Consider the following 20,127-nt stretch of genomic DNA (forward strand, 5'->3'; position numbering starts at 1 on the left):
AAATTGGAGATGTTAATCTCATCTCTTTACTTTATGCAGATGATATACTCCTAAATAAATCCAGTAGAGGTCTGCAAAATTCCCTGACTAAATTAAATAACTGTAGTAATAGATTTGGTATAAAGGTCAGCAATAACAAGACAAAGACAATGAAAACAGGCAGAAGCATTGAAAATGTCAACTGTGTTGTGAATGGAGAACCTGTGGAACAAGTAAAACACGAACAAGTAGGCACAATTTTTAGTGAAGATGGTAATTTAAATATGGAAATAAACAACAGAATCAACAAAGCTGGTATGTTAGGACAGTGCTTCCCAAACTTCTGGATGTCAGGGCCCCCTTTGCAAAAATTAAAATATTTCACGGCCCCCCCCTATATAATATTTATTGTATTTATATTCAATACAAAACATATACAGCGAATATTGCAAAAATCAAATGCATATATTACATTTTTTCATCCTTACCGTTTGGTTCTGAAGACGATGCGGGCTGTTCTGGTAAAATATGAAATACTGTCCTTTTTTTGAGTCTGTTTCTGCTTCTTCTGATTGTTCGCGGGATTTTTTTAAAATTTTTTATCAGCCACTTATCCATCTCAGGGTTAAATTTTTTAACGTGGAATAGATCAAATAATATCACCACTTACCGATACTGGCACACCGCAGACTGATAACATGAAATTAGTGAATATTACCTGAATAAGGGAATCCCCGGACAGGAACATTTTTCTCTTTTATGACGTTTCTCCCTTTACGGTAATTAAGCCTAACGCAAAACAGACAGCAAAGGCAGGTTATTAAAACGTGCATATGATTGGTGAGGTATTAACAAAAGATCGCGCAGTCGAAAGATAAAAGCATAGCTGACAATTGAGTTGAAATGCTAACTCTCTTCAACCGAATTCCATATGTGAAACTGCCATAACATTCATTATATATATATTACTTAGTTTTAAACTTTTACGAATTTTAACACGTTCGGTTGAATTTTATTGCTGCCTTGGGAAATCGAACTCACACATATCTAGTTAATAACAATAGTTTTTAGTTAAGATACTGTGTTTGTCCATGCAACATGGTTTTGTTTCAGTCTATATAGCATAGTTTCTGTATGAGGGGACATGTGATTCATTAATTAGTGTGTTTTTATCCCAGTTGTCTCTAATTGCACTCTTTGTTGAGAAATATATTACACAGACTGCTCATACCTTATTCACTGGCATAATAAAAGTAATTGTTTTTATTGCCTCTGCAGTATAGTGGCTTTTAGGGAGGGGGTGTTGTTTACCACTGCAAGCGAGTAACTATGTCCCCACATGAAATTGTTTAAGCTTTCTTTCATGTGTGAAGTATATGCGAAACTTTTATTGGTTACAGAAAACTAGCTCGGATAACAGTGATAATATAAAACGAGTTTTGATATGTATATAAAGTCAATATCAACAGTCCCTGATTGATGAAAGGGACAGGAAGATTTGGAGCTTCCCTGGAGAGCTTTCGAAGTAAATACAATTAACCACTGCTTTGAAATGAAACATATGAATAAGCAATATTTACTAATATTCATTAAGCGCCGAAATACGCAGCACCAATGTGTGAATTTTTCCATTAAAATATAAAAAATAACAAAAAAAGAAATAATAAATAATAAAAGTTAAAATACGTTTCTTTTAAAATGAAAAAATCTACTTAGTCTTAAAACATTTTAAATTTGTTTTCATTATTTCACGGCCCCCTCAACAAAACCTACGGCCCCCAAGGCGGCCGCGGCCCACAGTTTGGGAAGCGCTGTGTTAGGAAGTCAATTGAATAAATTCATATGGAATAAGAGAGAAATGAGTGGGAATACTAAATTAGCTGTATACAAGACAGTGTTCGAACCAGTTTTAACTTTTGGATTTGCAAGCTGGGTCATAAGTAAAACACTTGACCAAAGACTAGAGAACACAGATATGAGAGTCCTGAGCAAGATTAGGGGCATGAATAGATGGCATCAATGGCAATATCATATTAAAAACGAGGATATTAGGAAAGAACTTGACATTGTCAGCATCCAGGAATGCATTAGCAGAGCTAATCTCAGGTGGTATGTTCACTTAAACAGAATGATAGAGGAAAGATTAGCAAAACAAGTGTTCTCTGCAGGGTTGGCAGGAAAAGACCGAGAGGAAGACCAAGATATAGATGGATTGATACAGTAAAAAGTCCCTTAAAAGATAGAAGCATAAGATCTGATAATGTGGGAGTCTTGACAGGTAACAGACTGATTTGGAGGAAAATTGTAGATAATGATGTAAATTTTCATGTAGTACTATCATATCCTGTACATCCCTTGAGGGTATATAAATTTTCATGTAGTACTATCATATCCTGTACATCCTTATGGGTGTATATTAGGAATTTGATGAAGTATTCAAGTAATGCTTCTCAAATGGAAATTCCTTTTGATTAGTGAAAACCCAATTTGTGGCATCCTACAAATGTTTTGAGTTCTCACAACTATGAAAATTTTTAATAATACATTATATGATTCATATTCTTGTGTTTGCTTCTAGTGAATCCTTATTTTACCAAGTAGGCATTAGAAGCATTTAGGGTAAATAGTGAAGGATGTTTATCCTTCACTGTTTACCTGTAACTTCTCATCCATTGTTTTATTCTGCTTGTTTCACTCTCTTCCTTAAGGTTGTACTATGCAGTATTTATGAAAATATCTTGAAACCAATTAGTTTTCTGATTCCTACCTCAGAATGAACTTGCTTCAAGAGAGGGGAATATGAAAAAGAGCGAAGGTTAATGGTATTTCTGATTACTGTGATTCCATGCCACGAGCTTTAACTTGTCTGCACTATGGTAAGCATTATTCACTTAAAGTGAATACCAATAATTTTCACTTGCCTCTCCAACCAACAGGTAATTCACAATACTAGTGTACATTATTGATTTTTCAATTCTGTTGGTATAATTATATGTTTTTCTTATTAATTTTTAAACAAATAAAAACAATTAAATAAAATATGATTTCAGGAGCATATTTTATTACACAATTAAACTCTGTAACTTTATAAGTAGAAGTGCTTCTATAATTTTCTGAAAGTTTTAAAAATGAATATCTTAGGTATATAATTTTTTTTCTTTTCAGACTCCTGTATACATCATCCAGGAACTCCAGTGTTTCATGATGCTTATAAAAGCTGGTCTTGCTGTAGCAAAAAAACAACAGACTTCACAGAATTCTTGAACATTAAGGTACTGATTTGTAAATGATTATACTTTTATTAGGATCATGGAAGCTTCTATTAGACTTGTAATCATTCTTTCTCTTCCTTCTTATCATATTAAGCTTCCAGTTTTCAAGATCAGAAAGTTGGATTGTTGCTTAGCTTCAGACATGAAAAAGTGCTTTTTTTTTTTTTTTTTTTTTTTTTTTTTTTTTTTTTGACAGTTTTATTTGAATTCATTCATAAATTACATGGAACTTTGTGTTGGGTCAAAGATGTTTGACTGGAGAATTAGAGCATGAAATATGTTATGTAATACTTTTTAAAAAAAAAAAATAAACTAAACTTTTTTTTATTTATTTTTATTTTTTATTTATACAATTTATGGAAATATCTTCACTTCAAGAAGTGCAAACACTAACTGGATTTCTAGGAAAACTTAATAATGTGTTGTACATAGGGAATGCCTTAAAATGATATTGGAGAAATATAACTAAACTAAACTTAGTCAACTAATAAAAAAGCATTAAAAAAAATTTCTGTACTGAAAATATTTGAGCAGAATTGAAAAGTCATTGAACAAACACCATTCAGAAGATAGGTTACTCTGTAAGAAAGTCCATTGTAGCTTGGAAAGCTTCATCTTTCTGAATTGATGTGCATGGGACCATTCTTATTTAATGACAGTATCTTGACAGTACAATGGAAATTGATATATTAATGAGAAATTAATAGGAAAAATTAAAAAACCAAGTCTCTTAGTGGAATTTTTTATCCCTGTTATTATGGCAACTGTAAAAGACTATCTGTTTATTCATAATGCTGAAAAATAAGTTTGTCTCAAGTGTTAAATTTTTTTCATTTTAAAAATTTTATAGAATTTACAACCATGTTAAAAAAAACTTTTTTTATTATCCTGACGTTTCGATCTTCACATCAAGATCATCTGGAGCGTACATAAATATACAGGACAAGCTGAGTTACATCATTGACTGTAAGCTAGAGAAACAATGATTTGATCACATGTTATTCTACTGGCATGACCTCTGGTGAAAAAAAAAAAAAATATAAATTACATCAAGCTAAATTCTATTTTACAATGACAGGAATAAACATTCTTTTAGATGGTTTTCTTTCAGAAACAATTGGTGTCCTATTTTTAGTATTACAATTCTTAGTTTTGATTTACAATACTGGATTTTCTACAGTCCTGTTTATAGTTGTAGTACTGTAGAAAATCCAGTATTGTAAATCAAAAATAAGAATTGTAATACTAAAATTAGGACACCAATTGTTTCTGAAAGAAAACTATCTAAAAGAATGTTTATTCGTGTCATTGTAAAATAGAATTTAGCTTGATGTAATTTATATATTTTTTTTTTTTTTTCACCAGAGGTCACGCCAGTAGAATAACATGTGATCAAATCATTGTTTCTCTAGCTTACAGTCAATGACGTAACTCAGCTTGTCCTGTATATTTATGTACGCTCCAGATGATGATCTTGATGTGAAGATCAAAATGTCGGGATAATAAAAAAAAAGTTTTTTTTAACATGGTTGTAAATTCTATAAAATTTTTAAAATGAATGCTGATCACTGTGTAACCCTAAAAGAAAAGGTTAAATTTTTTTGTTGTGCATATGTTGCCTGCAAGGCTGTACTTACACTTTTCCTGAGGCAGTTGGGGCCCGAGGTGCTAGGGTGCTTCGCAGCCTCTCTCTCATCATTTGGGGCCCTTAAATTGGCTCTAATTTTTTGGGGACCCCAACTAAAGCTTTGTATGCCTATGCATAAGCACAGTCCTGGTTGCCTGCTATTCTCAAGAAAATTAACCATAGAACTTGTACTATTTCTGATAATGTTAAATTTCTCTATCTTATTTTAAATTAAATTCTTATTATGTGTGTGTTTGTTGTGTTTATAATTTGTTATTATTAAAACTTACGATTATTATCTTTAGTGAATATCCCTATTACTTGATATAATTTCTCGCACTTGCTTTCACCCTTTTTGCTCTGTGACCACTACTTAAATTGCTCACGTGTGCAAAACTTGGTAGACAAAGAAATTGCCCACGGCTAGAGCCAAATTTCTTTGATACAAATCTGGAATTAACTCTGTGTCAGAATATGGAAAAATTTGTTTGTTAAAGCTGCACCATCCAAATTCTTAGACAGGAGAATCTTCCTTGTCAGGGAGTTAACATCAGAATGACACACTATTCGATAATCAAGCAATTAAAATTCCAATTACAAAAAAAAAATTGTATATCTTTACTCTTATTTAATTTGCACTGGTTCTATTTTTATGAGTGGTGCATTGAGTTCACAGATCAGGCAATTTGATAGATAAGAAAAAGAAAGCTTTATTCATTACTCTAATACGATGTACAAATATTAAGATCACTTAACAAAATTGAATCTCTCCTACAAAATTTAAAATGATTAACCAGACATAACCTTAATACTCCTAGTCATAAACAATATGAGACAATATCTACTACCAGTTAAATTTCTGGCTTGATCCTATTCAACTAACATTCTTGTACAAGCATTTATCTTAATCTAGATTCAAGAACTATCAGGCTATAACAAACTTTAGGAATTCGATACCACACTGTACATAAATTCTTACTCAGAGCTAAGACAATCTACCAGTTGATTAGATACGAAGGTCCTGGTTCGGTTTTGTAAGTCCAATCACTGAGCATATGCGCACAAATTTGCACACTATCTGTTTCTTGCATACAAAGGAATTGAAAAGTTTCTACATTATCGAGCATCAGGATCTCTCTTGCCCCTTTTTTCTCGATCTCCCGAAAAATTCACATGGCTTGTTACCCTCTCTTATGGTCAGTTGTCTTCAGGCAGGACAAACTAGCGATTACGATCATGAATCACCTTTTCTAATGTGGGCAAAGCTGCTCTTCCGGGTTTGGTCCACGTGGCTCTGCATGTCGATCGGTTTGCGCTGGCTTTTCCGCTGTACCGATGATTATGCACACACTGGATCGCTATCTGGCCGCATGTCTGCCACTGGACATCGTTCTTTTCAATGTCCAGTGGAGCTCCGAGTTGGCGTTGCCAAGCTCTATATATCCTTGCTGAGCTGTTTCCCCTCTTACGACACTCTTTTTTCAACCGCCACCTAAAATTCTTGCACTAGGTACCGTTCTTTCCACGTGCACACCTTGGACCTCGTGTACGTGACTGGCTGGGGTCATTTCTTTAAGCCGATTATCTCTTTGTATACTTAGATCTAACTTTCTCATGTTAACATAACTTTAACTAAATTTCAACCCTTATTGGTTTTACAAGGACACTTAACAATATAATACATAGATGAATTTACAATTAAATGATTATTTTGTTACTTCTGTCGACAATTTCACTTATACTTATATACAAGCATTTTCTCCGGGAATTTTTTTGTATCTGTTAAATCTGAATGAAATATTTTACAGTATTATTATTATTATTATTATTATTGTTCCGGGAAACTCCAAGGAGTCGACAGACTCATCGAGGGAGGCCCTAATATCATGTCAAGAACAACTATTCAACATTCACACAGTATCTTTCATACCTTGCCTTGAACTCATTCACGGTCGTAGCACCCACAACAGACTCTGGAAGCTTATTCCACTCATTTACCACTCTCCAAGTAAAGAACCTAGCTCTAACACCCTTGTCAACCATGCTCTTGCCCAGCTTCCATGCATGGCCCCTAGTCCTCCCATAATAAACCTTTCATTCAAGATTTAACAATAATAATATATAGTGTTCAAGTTAATGACTGCAGGATGATGTTAGTTGTCTGTCATACTCTCTTCCTTGGTTGCCAGTTTAAGAAAAAATCATTTATAGTCTAGGCTGGCTAACAGTTATTCTAAACTTGGTGATTGGCTGCCTAAGGTTTGCAAAAGTTAGGACTGTATGGCATCGTACTTTTAGGAAATAGAAGGCATTAGTGGATAGCAGGAAAAATTAATTTCCAAATTTTTGTGAATTTTCAAAAAAAGTTCTTGTTTTTCCCCTATCTACTTTCCAGATCTATCCCTTTGTTTTCAAAGCATTATTTCTATTTTCTTTCACCTATTTACTGGAAATATTGCAAAAAAATCATTCAGATGGAATTGTAAAAATAATCATAATTTAAAATTCTGAATATTTTTACGTATTGTTTATTTTAGTATGTTTATTAGTTTTAGTTTCATAACACGCATTGTTGGCACTTGCGATGTGCCCGTTATGGAAATTGTTTTGTCAAAAGTGAAATAGTTGTATTAGTTTAAAATATTAAGTTTCGTGTTTTATGAAGACATTCTCTTGTCGCTAACGGAAACAACTGTGTCAGCCATTATACAGTACGGTATTTAGTTTCTCGCTTGCCATTTTTAAGGAGTGTGCATGCTCGCCGAGAAGTTTGATGTGTGATTGACAGCTGACAAGGAAAGCATTCAGTATCTGAGTAACAGAAATAAACAAGATAGCGTTTGGAAGGAATTTAGAACACAGGCTGGCAGATATTTAGATTCGAAGGAAAATTAATGGTATATTCCGAAAAAGGAATCGTGGAACTATTAAGTTTCAAAGTGGAATAAGTATATATAATTAAAAGAAAATATTGCTATAGATGTTTTAAAAGGAATATTCAAGGAAACTCTAATTGGAAGATTTATAGTAGATTCCAAAAAGGGAATCATAGAACTGTAAGTTTTTTTTAAATAAAGGACTGTCAATAAGCTTTAGTAGCGAATAAAAGAAGAAATTGCTATTTACGTTCTAAAGGAATGTTCGAGAAAACTCTGATTAGGAAGTTTCATCTATATTAAGGATGCCGAATCTAACTATTATTTCTACTGGAAAGGAGACAGAATTAAGTCAGGAAGAATTAAATGTGCTACATGAGTGAAGAAAAAGGATCCTGTGAAAATGAATAAAGTCATATATCTTCGGAAAAGGGCCTTGACAGAGAGAGAGAGAGAGAAACTGGCCATGAACATTTTGTCTTTGTGAAAACAAAGTGTTTAGTCTAGTCTTAAGTGTAAGTTTATTTTTAAAAGGCCTTGGGTCCAATTAATTTGTAGTTAGTTATGTAATATTTGTTTGAAGTGTATATATATATATTGTTTTTGTTTTATTAAATGTGTTTATTTTGTATTTTGGTCTTGAGTCAGTAATTTTTTGGATTCTGAAAGAAATATTAAAAAAGGAGGTCATTGCACTAATCGGAGTGAACCCTTGTGCATATAATAATATATAGGTACACTCGGAATTAAAAAAAACAATTGTTAGAAAAAGAGATCAAATAATATAAACATCTCTATGGTAGGATTAATAATAAGATAATATCCTCTATATTAAAAAATTCTATAAAAAATCTCTTATCAATTAACAGAATGACTATCTCTTGAATAAATAGGAAGAAAGAAATAATAAAAAGCAATTTATTTGCTTAATTGAACTATTATTTGTTGAATCTTCACTTTTTTTTTTTCCCAGACAAATCTGCATTGTATTATTTATACAGTTTGTCTTTATTTTTAATACTGTTTTTATTACCACTTTCATATTTTGATTTAAAAAGGTGAGAAAACTTTGTCCACTTTATTGAGTAGTTAATATTTTTAATAGCTAGGTAAATTTTGCTCTTGTCAAGTTAGTTGTATTAAACATAAAACTACTGAGTGCACTTAAAGAATTATTTGTTTTTAGCTCATAAAATTATAAAGGAACATGATTCTGCATGAACTCCATGATTTGGAAATGTTTTTCCTGTTTTAGTAAAACTGCTTGTACATCATACTGTTAATGATCATGTCAGTTCCATTTATGTTAAAAATCCTGTCAGCTGCACCAATTATGTTAATATCCTTCTCTGTAATAAGATTGCTTTTTACATAGTGTTAGTTAAATTTACAAGAGTTCAATCCGATTGGTGCAATGGCTTTTAATTCTATTTTTTTTAGAGTTCAGGAAATGATTGACTCAAGACCAAATAAAAAAAAAAAGATATTTAATGAAACTAAAACTATGCACATCGTATATAAAATTAAATTAATAACTATAAAACTACTTGGATCCAAGGCCTTCTAGAATAAAACTGTATTTTGAGATCTCCTTATTTTTATAGGATAAATTTATCTCACACTGACTCATTCTATTAATTGGTTTACTTCATGTATACTTCTATCAGACTGAACATTTTTTTTTTTTTTAACAATAGTTTCCTACAAACGCAAATGTTCATCAGAGTCAGTTCTTCATCAGGTCTTCCTCAAAATCTAAAACTTCTTAACTTCCACAGGACTATGCAGTGGTTTCTTATTTAGTACAATGCATTTATATATTGTTCCATTCATATCCAATGTTTCACTGGAATATAAATATTCTTACCTCAAGCAATTTTATTACAAGAAGACATATCCTTTACTAAAGAAAAATGGTTTCTTTTACTACTTTATAAACAACGCTATATCAAAGTAGTGCTCCTCGTTAAAGCCAGGTCACAGTTTCAGATTTCACTAATTTCATCATTATTCTGATAAAATAATTAATATCACCACTGGCATCCTTGAGACAGAAATCTTCAAATGTTGAATTAGAACATCCACTTAATTTATCCTTCTATTTACTATTCACTTTTTGACAATCTCAACTCTTCCAGTTAAAGGATTCACCTTGCTATGATTCCTTTTTCAAAATCTTCTGTTAATATATTCCAATTGTCACAGTTTCTTAAAAATGTTCTAAAACAATTCTCTGGTCTGCGTTCTTAAACTTCCAGTCTCTCTCTCTCTCTCTCTCTCGCCCAGGTATCGACTGCTTTCCATCACTGTCAGTCACCCATCAATCTCCTTGGTGAGCATGTGCACTTGTTCCACTAAGTGGCATTCAAGAAGTTAGTAATGACGTCAGCAAAATGAGAATGTTATGATGAACCACAAATATCACAGTACACTTAACTATTGTGAATTTCAATAAAAACATCAAAATTATTACAACTATCAGTTATCTGGTAATTACAGTAAATATTACAATTTACATTTCATTTTATTATAAATATCAATATCGGACACATTGCAGTTGCCGATTATACGTGGTTACGGAATCAAAACTAATAAAATGTTATCATAGAGAAATATTTGTAAAAAAAAAATCATAATTGTAAATTATGACTTTTTACAATATAGTATTTGCTTAGAGATTAGATTGCCCCATTTTTTTTTAATCTTAAAATGGCTATATCTCATTTTCCATGATTCCAAACAGCCTCCAATTCTCATTAGCACATCTTCTAATTCATTTCTTGTCAACAATGCCTTAGTATTAATTGATCCTTTGTGCACCATACTTTGCTTCTATTGACTGATAAGTGGGAGGTGTTTATTGTCTGTGACCGTGGTGTTAATTATCCTGCAGTTTGCTTGTGAGGTCACAGAATTAGCATGTGTTGCTGACAGCACAGCTGCTATTAATTTGAATTGCAGCTGCACTATCAGATGTGTTTGTATAATTTGAATCATTTCACTTTATTGTAGTTTCTTCATTCATGAACATATAACTCTGTATACACAATTCTGATTATTATTTAAATCAAGCTAAATCTAAAGGGGGGAGGGTCAAAGCTATAACTGAGAGGAGACCTCCACATAGCCTTTAAAGGAATGTAGAGAACCGAACAGAACTTCTGACGTGATGTCCAATCCTCACCTTCTCGTGGTGCACTGTTATATCTTCACCATTCGTTATATTGTTGTTATTTCTGTATATTTTGCTCTATTAAATCTTATCTATGGTTCTTTAGTCTTTCTACCAATTGTTCTGCTGTTCCTATTCCAGCCACTAATATACAATGCTTAGTCTTAATTAGAGCCGATTTCTATCAGACAGCGTTCTTTCTAATGGATCACATGTGCTATTCTTGCAGACAAAGAGAATGCTCTGGGCGAATTCTTCTATTGTTGTAGATCTGGAGTTTGCTCCTTTTCGGGATCAAGAAAAATTTATTTGTTAATACAGCTGCGCCATCTTGATTCCTATACAAGAAGGATATCCTATCAGAGAGTTAACACGCAGATAATCACGCGACCTTAGAATTTATTATTTATTTATACCCTATTAGTTTATTCCTTAATCAGCAGTCGTAACCAAATCCCCCCCCCCCCCACACACACACATTTAAATTTACACAGGTTCTAATTTTAGCAAGTGGTACATTGGCATGAGAAATCAGGCAAGTTTCTTAGGTACAGAAAACAAAAACGTTTATTTTACACTAAGGTATTGTACACAGAGATCAAAATTTACCTTCAGACATATAATAACTTGTTCATAAAGGGATATCTCAAAATTTCTCAGACAATCCATCTAATGCTAACTAAGTAGTCACTTAATATATTTCCAACAGATCAATTAATCTAATTCTCATTAACTTATCACAATTATATAAATGAACAATCCTTAAACTTCCCAGATTAGACTACAATTTACCAAAATTCTATTATGGGCATAACTTAGTAACAATGAACTTCTGGAAATACAACATCTAGCTACAAAGTAAAACACTATAGTCCAGTAAAACAAAAACACTAAAGGTCCTATCACATACATGGTTAGCACTTTCACTCGCTCTAGTCCTGCTTTCAGTACAAAAGACAAAAGTTTCTACTTTACCGACCACGTGGGCATGACATCAGTCTTTGCTGATTCCTTTCAGTTAGGTTCCTATGTCTGCTATCTATAATTTCCTCTGATTTCTTACCACCTGTGATTACAATCACGAATCACTGCTATTCCTATAACTTTAACGACACCGCTTCGACAGATAGGCACGTACGACTTGGCATAAGGCTATGGTCTCTGCTGGCTGCATGGCTGTGCCCTTGCTACGCTTGAAGCGGATCGCTACCTGACTTTGTAGCCATCGTTGACCTTCCTTCTAGTCGTCGCCACGAACTGCTTCCATCGGAACCCGCTTTTGAGGGGGGTGGGGAGACACCACGAAGAACAGAGGACTAAGAGAGGGCTATATTCGCTGGCAAATCCTTATATATCCCTAGTTCGCTCTCCCAACTACGTCACTGGTTGCTGACGACACCTAACTCTTTTTTGCTCAATCCCCTATGCTTCTCCCCATCATGTGGGTGCCGTACACATGTCTCGGACTTCGCATTGCGATGCCCCGGGGTTATGTTGAAAAGTCGATTAGGCTAAAGTGGACTTGGCTTAAATTTTCTCCTTCTAAAGTAACTTTCACTAAGACCTTTTAGACCCTGGTATATTATTTCTAAGACAGTATACAATTTATCACTTACAAAATTCTGTTAATAAAATATTAATACATTAAAGTTTTCACTTACACCTATGTACAAGCATTTTCTTTTTATAGAGGTTTTAGATCCTAGTAAAATCCTGAATGAAATGCTCAATAACAAATTGAACCTTTCATTCCAGATTTAACAGCACCCTGTTATGTATCTACCTGGATACTGAACGAACGAAGATGGGCTGGAATTTAGGAATTAGCTGAACAAATTTTATTCTTATTAGCTTAAACCAAAATATAAAATGAATGGTACAACATGACAGAATTTCATGCTTACTGGGGTGCCACCCGATTAAAGAAGGCCTCCATTGTTTTTGCCAGGGAACCAGGGCGAACAGCAAAAAAGTCAGCTACTGGAACAAATAATGAAATGCACCCCAATTCAACATCACCAGAGTTCAACAGTATCATCATAAGAAGCCTGAATCGCAAAAAAATGGAGCTAGCTGAGGAATTGGATAAGTACCAGATCGACATAACAGGAGTGACTGAAACAAAAAAGACAAAATCTAGTGAGATTTTGTCATTTTTGTCTTTCTGAGCAATAAATACAAAATGTTATATGCAGGCAATGATAATCAGGGAAAAGGAGGTGCTATAGTAGCTATAGTATTGAACACAAAATATGCGGCTAATCTTCTTGAATGGCAAGCAATATCAAGTAGAGTGATGCGGGCAAATATCAGAAAGGGGAACTGGACAATGAGACTTATTTGTGCCTGTGGTCCCACAGAAGATTCTCTAAGGTAGAAGTGGAGGAATTTTTTGTGGCTTTAGAGAAAGCAACTGGCACAAAGAAAAAGGAAAAGTTGGTCCTTGTTGGGGATCTAAATAGCAGAGTAGGAAATGATTGTAAGACATACAGAAATATATTGGAAAAATTTGGGGAAAAGAGCAAATCCAATAATAATGGCAAATACCTGTTGGATTTCTGCTCAGGATGGACTGGTTATTACTAACACAATGTTCCAACAAAAATGTGCACAAATTCACATGGAGAGAAGAGGCAAGGAATAAGAAAGTCTCATCGACTGTGTTATTGTTGATAGTGATGTTTTCTCACTGGTGCATGACACTAGATTGGACAGAGGATATGAAATTAAAAAGTGATCACCTTGAGCAGGATAAAATTGAATTTTATATTGAAAAGAACATGTAAGAAAATTTTAAAGCGAATAAAAGTTGAGCATCTCTTGGATATGAACTGTAGACTAAAATACACAAACATTATTGAAGAAAAAAATGAAAGAGTTTTTTCTTCAATAATGTTTGTGTATTTCAGGACAGGAATCACACCTTGGAGATTCATTGGCAAATCCTGAAGAAAGCATTGATTGATTCAGCCAGAGAGGCGGTGAGGTTGTCTGCAAGGATAGAAAAATCAGAACTCCATGATGGTGGACACAGGAAGAGGCAGTGAAGGAAAAGAAGAAAGCATATCAAAAGTTCCTGGCAAGTAAGTCAACCTGTGTTCTTAGAGAATACGGAGACAAATGTTAGAAAGCTAAACACTGTGTAAAACTACCTAAACAAAAGTCATGGGAAGACTAAATACAGGCCATCAGGATCAGATTTTCACTTTACAACAAATAGTTTAATAATCATGGGGATGTAACAATGACTGTATTTAATTACCCTGGATTTAGAGAAAGATGTTGGAAGTTTATTTTGCATTTGGTTAGACTATAATGAATTTAGTTTAATCCTTTATCTAAGTGTAAGCAAACAAAGTTTGCGGCTGAAAATATCTTCAGGACTGAGGCAAGGTGGTTCGTCTGTAGGCAACTTGCAGCAAAGGTGGACCAACCTCTCATCACTCCTTGTCTTAGTATCTCCCATAATGCAAAGCACATCCCCTTCTGGACATGTATAATGCTATGCATTAAGTGGCCACAACCCAGACCGGTTTCGACCTTTATTGAGATCTCGTCAGTGGGAGGTAGACCGAGAAGTGGTGATACTAAGACAGAAGCAATGAAGAGGTCAGTCATATTTACCTATACGAGTTGCCAAAAGGTGTACCACCTTATTATTAAATTACTCTGGATTTAGAGAAAGGTGTTGGAAGTTTATTTCACACTTGGTTAGACTATAATGAATTTAGTTTAATCCTTTATCCAAGTGTAAGCAAACAAAGTTTGTGCCTGAAAATATCTTCAGCACTGAGGCAATAGGAGTAATGAGAGCTTGGTCCACCTTTGCTGCGAGCTGCCTACAGATGTACCACCTTGCCTCAGTCCTGAAGATATTTTCAGGCGCAAACTTTGTTTGCTTACACTGGATAAAGGATTAAACTAAATTCATTACTGTATTTAAGTTTCGTAGATCTCAAAAAGGCATATGACAAGGTGCAAAGAGAAAAGCTATTCAAAACACTACAGTTGTATGGTGTCAATGGGACATTATATCAAGCAATACTTTTATTGTAAGTCAGGATTGAAGGAAGTATAGGAAGATGGTTTTATGTTAAATCTGGTGTCAGACAAGGATGTACATTATCCCCTCTGTTATTCATTATCTATATGGACCATTATGAAGGAAAGCGGTATTAAACCTGATATCAAAATTGGAGATGTTAATCTCATCTCTTTACTTTATGCAGATAATATACTCCTAAATAAATCCAGTACAGGTCTGCAAGATTCCCTGACTAAATTAAATAACTGTAGTAATAGATTTGGTATGAAGGTCAGCAATAACAAGACAATGAAAATAGGCATAAGCAGTGAAAATATCAACTACATTTTGAATGGAGAACCTATAGAATAATTAAAACATTTCAGCTACTTAGCCACCATTTTTAGTGAAAATGGTAAATTAAAATATGGAAATAGACAACAGAATCAATAAAGCTAGTATGGTAGGAAATCAACTGAATAAATTTATATGGAATAAGAGGATTTATTCAAAACACTAAATTAGCTGTATACAAGACAGTGTTCAAACCAATTTAACTTATGGATCTGAGAGCTTGGTTAGAAATAAAACACTTGACCAAAGGCTAGACCATAGATATGAGAGTTCTGAGAAAGATTAGAGGTGCGAATAGGTGGCATCAGTGGCAATATCATATTAAAAACAAGGATATTAGGAAAGAACTTATCATTGTTAGCAATCAGGAATGTGTTAGCGTAGTTAATCTCATGTGGTATGGTTTCTTAAATAGAATGGGAAAGGAAAGATTAACAAAACAAATGTTCTCTACCAGGATGGCAGGAAAAAGACCCAGAGGAAGACCAAGATATAGGTGGATTGATACAGTAAAAAGTACCTTAGAAGATAGAAACATAAGATCTGATAATGTGGGAGTCTTGACAGATAACAGACTGATTTGGAGGAAAATTGTAGATAGGAAGTTAGTAATGATGTAAATTTTCATGTAGTACTATCATATCCTGTATACCTCTTGAGTGTGCATATCAGGAATTTAATGATGATGATGAGCTAATTTTAATGAAAAAATTTTTTTTGAGTATGTTGTCATTGTTAAAAATAAAACATTAAGAATAGACTTTTGTCTCACTGCAGTATTTTGCAGTAAACTAAGATATAAATCTGTTTAATGTTCTATATGTTAGGGCTTAACACGAAGAATTGCATCTAAAGTGGAAAAATTTCTTGGAGAAGATCAGTTTGGTGTCAGGAAGGGTAGGAGAACAAGAGATGCGATTGGACTGTTAAAAATAGTAAGTGAAAGAAGTCTAGCAGTGAATAAAGAAGTTAACATCTGTTATATAGATTTTGAGAAAGCTTTTGACTATGTAAAATGGGATAAGATGGTGGAAGTAATGGAAAAGATTGGTATAGATTGGAAAGACAGAAGGCTAATTATCTCACTATATATGGGACAAACTGCCATGGTGAGAGACATATATACAACAGAACCAGGTACCATTGGATGAGGAGTAAGACAAGGCTGTTCTCTGTCACCAATTTTGTTCAATATGTATTCTGAAGCAATGCTAAAAGAAGCACTGGAGAATTCGGAAGAAGGAATAAAGATTGGAGGGAGGCAGATATTTGCAATAGGATACGTAGATGACAAGGCATTAGTATCGAACACTGAAACAGGACTATGCATCTGAAACTTGGACATTGAAGAAAGAAGAAATTAAGCTTTTGGAAAGCTTTGAGATGTGGATTTGGAGAAGGATGGAAAAGTTCTTAAAGATGAAGAGTTCTTAAAAAGAGTAGAAGAAGAAAGAAGTCCGTTAAGGAGGATAAAAAGAAGCAAAGGAAACTGGTCGGACATATTCTGTGAGGGAATGGAAACATCAGAGATTCCATCGAAGGAAAAATAGACGGAAAAAGATCCAGTGGAAGAGTAAGGAAACCAATGCTAGATGATATGCTCAATGGAGACAGGTACACAATCTTGAAAAAGAAGGCTCAGAACAGAAGGGATAGTGGAAGGAAAGTTTCTGCTACTAAAAGAAGAACCTGCTCAATTGCAGAATACTAAAGAAGAAGAGATGTTAGGGCTTAAGTGCTGGGAGGACATCATGTTAGAGGTTTAATGGAATGTTTACTGCACTAGGAAAGGATTAAAAATAATTTTTAACAAAGATCAGCTCCCTCCTCTCTTAGTGCCTGGCGTATATAAGGTACCCAGTTTTCCTGCAAGCTGGCTTACTTTGGACAAACATAGATCATCGACCATCAGTTTAGAAGAACACAAATCATACATCTACAATCATGACTATCGTCATTCTGGCCTTGCAGACCATGTGTTGGATACAACTCTCAGGATCTCCTGGAAGAAAACCACCATGCACTGCCATAGTAAATTCAAAAAGGAAAGACTGTTTTTAGAATCTGTGGAGGCACTCAGAAATCAACCAAATTTTAATAAATATGGATGCATAAAATTTCCCAAAATTTGGGAAACAGTACTTGTCATAAGCCCCACTCTAGGATGGTGGCCACCAGCCACCATCCTAGGTGCATCTCCTAGATAGGACTTCAATCACCCACATATTTCATTTAGTATTGTGTTGTCTTTGTGTGGGTTAAGAGTTATTTGTAATACCTGAAGATGTCTCAGTGATTGAGTGAAATATTGGAAGCATTAAAATTACTTTTTAACCCTATCGTATTGCTATAAATATTCCATTAAACCTCCAACATGATCAGTTTAATGTTAGTTTGCTGTATTTTTAACATAGTCATGTTTTTAAGCTTTAATCCATACTTTGAACTCGCTCATGGTCAAATTGAACTTAGCATTCTGTTGTTAATATTGGATGAAGGAGTGATGTTGAACAGTTTGTTTACTCAACTCAGTTTTATAGCCACATCTCAAAACTAGTGCTACTGAAAGCAAGTAATGCGCATTTCTTTCCAATACAGCTCTAATTTTGAATAAAGATATCATCATCATCATCATCATCAAATTCCTGCCATGTACCCTCAAGGGGTGTACAGGATATGACAGTACAACATGAAAAAATTACATCATTACTAACTTCCTATCTACAATTTTCCTCCAAATCAGTCTGTTACTTGTCAAGACTCCAACATTATCAGATCTTATATTTCTATCGTCTAAGGCACTTTGTACCGTATCAATCCACCTATATCTTGGTCTTCCTCTGGGTCGTTTTCCTGCCAACCTGCCAGAGAACACTTGTTTTGCTAATCTTTCCTCTCCTATTCTATTTAAGTGACCATACCATCTGAGATTAGCTCTGCTAACGCATTCCTGGATGCTGACAATGTCAAGTTCTTTCCTAATATCCTCATTTTTAATATGATATTGCCATTGATGCCATCTGTTCACGCCTCTAATCTTTCTCAGGACTCTCATATATGCGGTCTCTAGTCTTTGGTCAAGTGTTTTACTTCTGACCCAGCTCTCAGATCCATAAGTTAAAATTGGTTTGAACACAGTCTTGTATACAGCTAATTTAGTGTTCCGACTAATTTCTTTCTTATTCCATATGAATTTATTCATTTGACTTCCCACGATACCAGCTTTGCTGATTCTGTTGTCTATTTCTATATTTCGTTTACCATCTTCAGTAAAAATTGTGCCTAAGTAGCTGAAATGTTTTACTTGTTCCACAGGTTCTCCATTCACAACACAGTTGACATTTTCAATGATTCTGCCTATTTTCATTGTCTTTGTCTTTTTATTGCTGACCTTCATACCATATCTATTACAACAGCTATTCAATTTAGTCAGAGAATCTTGCAGACTTGTAGCGGATTGATTTAGAAGTATAACATAATCCGCATAAAGCAAAGAGCTGACATTAACATCTCCAATTTTGATATCAGGTTTAATACCACATTCCTTCATAATGTGATCCATATAGATAATGAATAACAGAGGGGATAATGTACATCCTTGTCTCACACCAGATTTAACATTAAATCATCTTCCTGTACTTCCTTCAATTCTAACTGCTGACTCACAACTCAAATAAAGACTAAGTATTGCTTGTGATAATGCACCATTGACACCATATAACTGCAGCGTATTAAATAGATTCTCTCTTGGCACCTTGTCATATGCCTTTTCCAAATCGACAAAACTTAAATACAGATCTTTGTTATATTCCCATGCTTTCTCGACTATTTGTCGTAAAGTGAAGATCTGATCCTGACAGCCTCTATTTGGCCTGAATCCAGCTTGTTCTTCACCAAGCTTTTCTTCCACAATTCTTCTCAACCGTTTCTCAAGTATACTTGCATAGATCTTGCCAGGAACACTCAGTAGGGAAATACCTCTGTAATTCTCACATTCAGTTTTATTTCCCTTTTTATATATGGGTACTATGAGAGCTCTACTCCAATCATCGGGAATTCGTCCCTCTGTCCAGGCTTTCTGAACTATGCAGTGCAGCCACTGTAAGACTCTTATACCACCATACTTCAGCATTTCTGGTCGAATATCATCTACTCCTGCTGCCTTTCCACATTTCAAGCCTTTGATGGCTTTTTCTACTTCAAGTATAGATATGTATTCCTGACTGCATGCCTGGTCAGTGTTTTTTATCACTGTGCTGTCATCACTGCTTGTTTCATTTAGCAGTTTTTCAAAGTAATTACTCCATACTTCAAGGATATCTTTTTCTCCTGTTTTCATTTCACCTTTATCATCTCTAATTCCTTTTACAGCACTCTTTCCTCCATTCCTGAGCTTCTTCAACAACCTCCAGAATATTTTGCCACCTTCTTGATATTTATTTTCTATATTCTTGCCAAAGTCCTCCCATGACTTTTGTTTAGCTAGTTTTACACACTGTTTAGCTTTCTTACATTTGTCTCTGTATTCTGTAAGAGAATAAGCTGACTTATTTGACAGGAACTTTTGATATGCTTTCTTCTTTTCCTTCACTGCCTCTTTAACTTCCTGTGTCCACCAGGGAGTTCTGATTTTTTTTATCTTTGCACACAACCTCGCCACATGCCTCTCTGGCAGAATCAATCAATGTTTCCTTCAGAGTTTGCCACTGAATCTCCAAGGTTTGATTCCTGTTCTCAAACTCTTTCATTTTCTTTTCAATAATATTTCTGTATTTTAGTCTACAGTTTACATCTGAGAGCTGCTCAACTTTTATTCGCTTTAA

At 34.2% G+C, this 20,127-nt stretch overlaps 1 protein-coding gene across 1 annotated transcript in view; it reads left to right on the forward strand.

The window, feature by feature from the left end:
- The window catches only part of mora (cysteine and histidine rich domain containing protein), a 316,465-nt gene that overhangs the window by 41,505 nt on the left and 254,833 nt on the right, over positions 1–20,127 (forward strand). Inside the window, exon 3 of the mRNA XM_090396942.1 lies at positions 3,145–3,251. Coding sequence (XP_090253068.1) covers positions 3,145–3,251 — 107 coding nt within the window. The remainder of the gene's footprint in view (positions 1–3,144; positions 3,252–20,127) is intronic.

The sequence above is a fragment of the Typopeltis vanoorti genome, chromosome 8, assembly GCF_054136105.1.
Source record: "Typopeltis vanoorti isolate ZY-2024b chromosome 8, IOZ_Tvanoo_1.0, whole genome shotgun sequence".
Taxonomy (NCBI): Eukaryota; Metazoa; Arthropoda; class Arachnida; order Uropygi; family Thelyphonidae; genus Typopeltis; species Typopeltis vanoorti.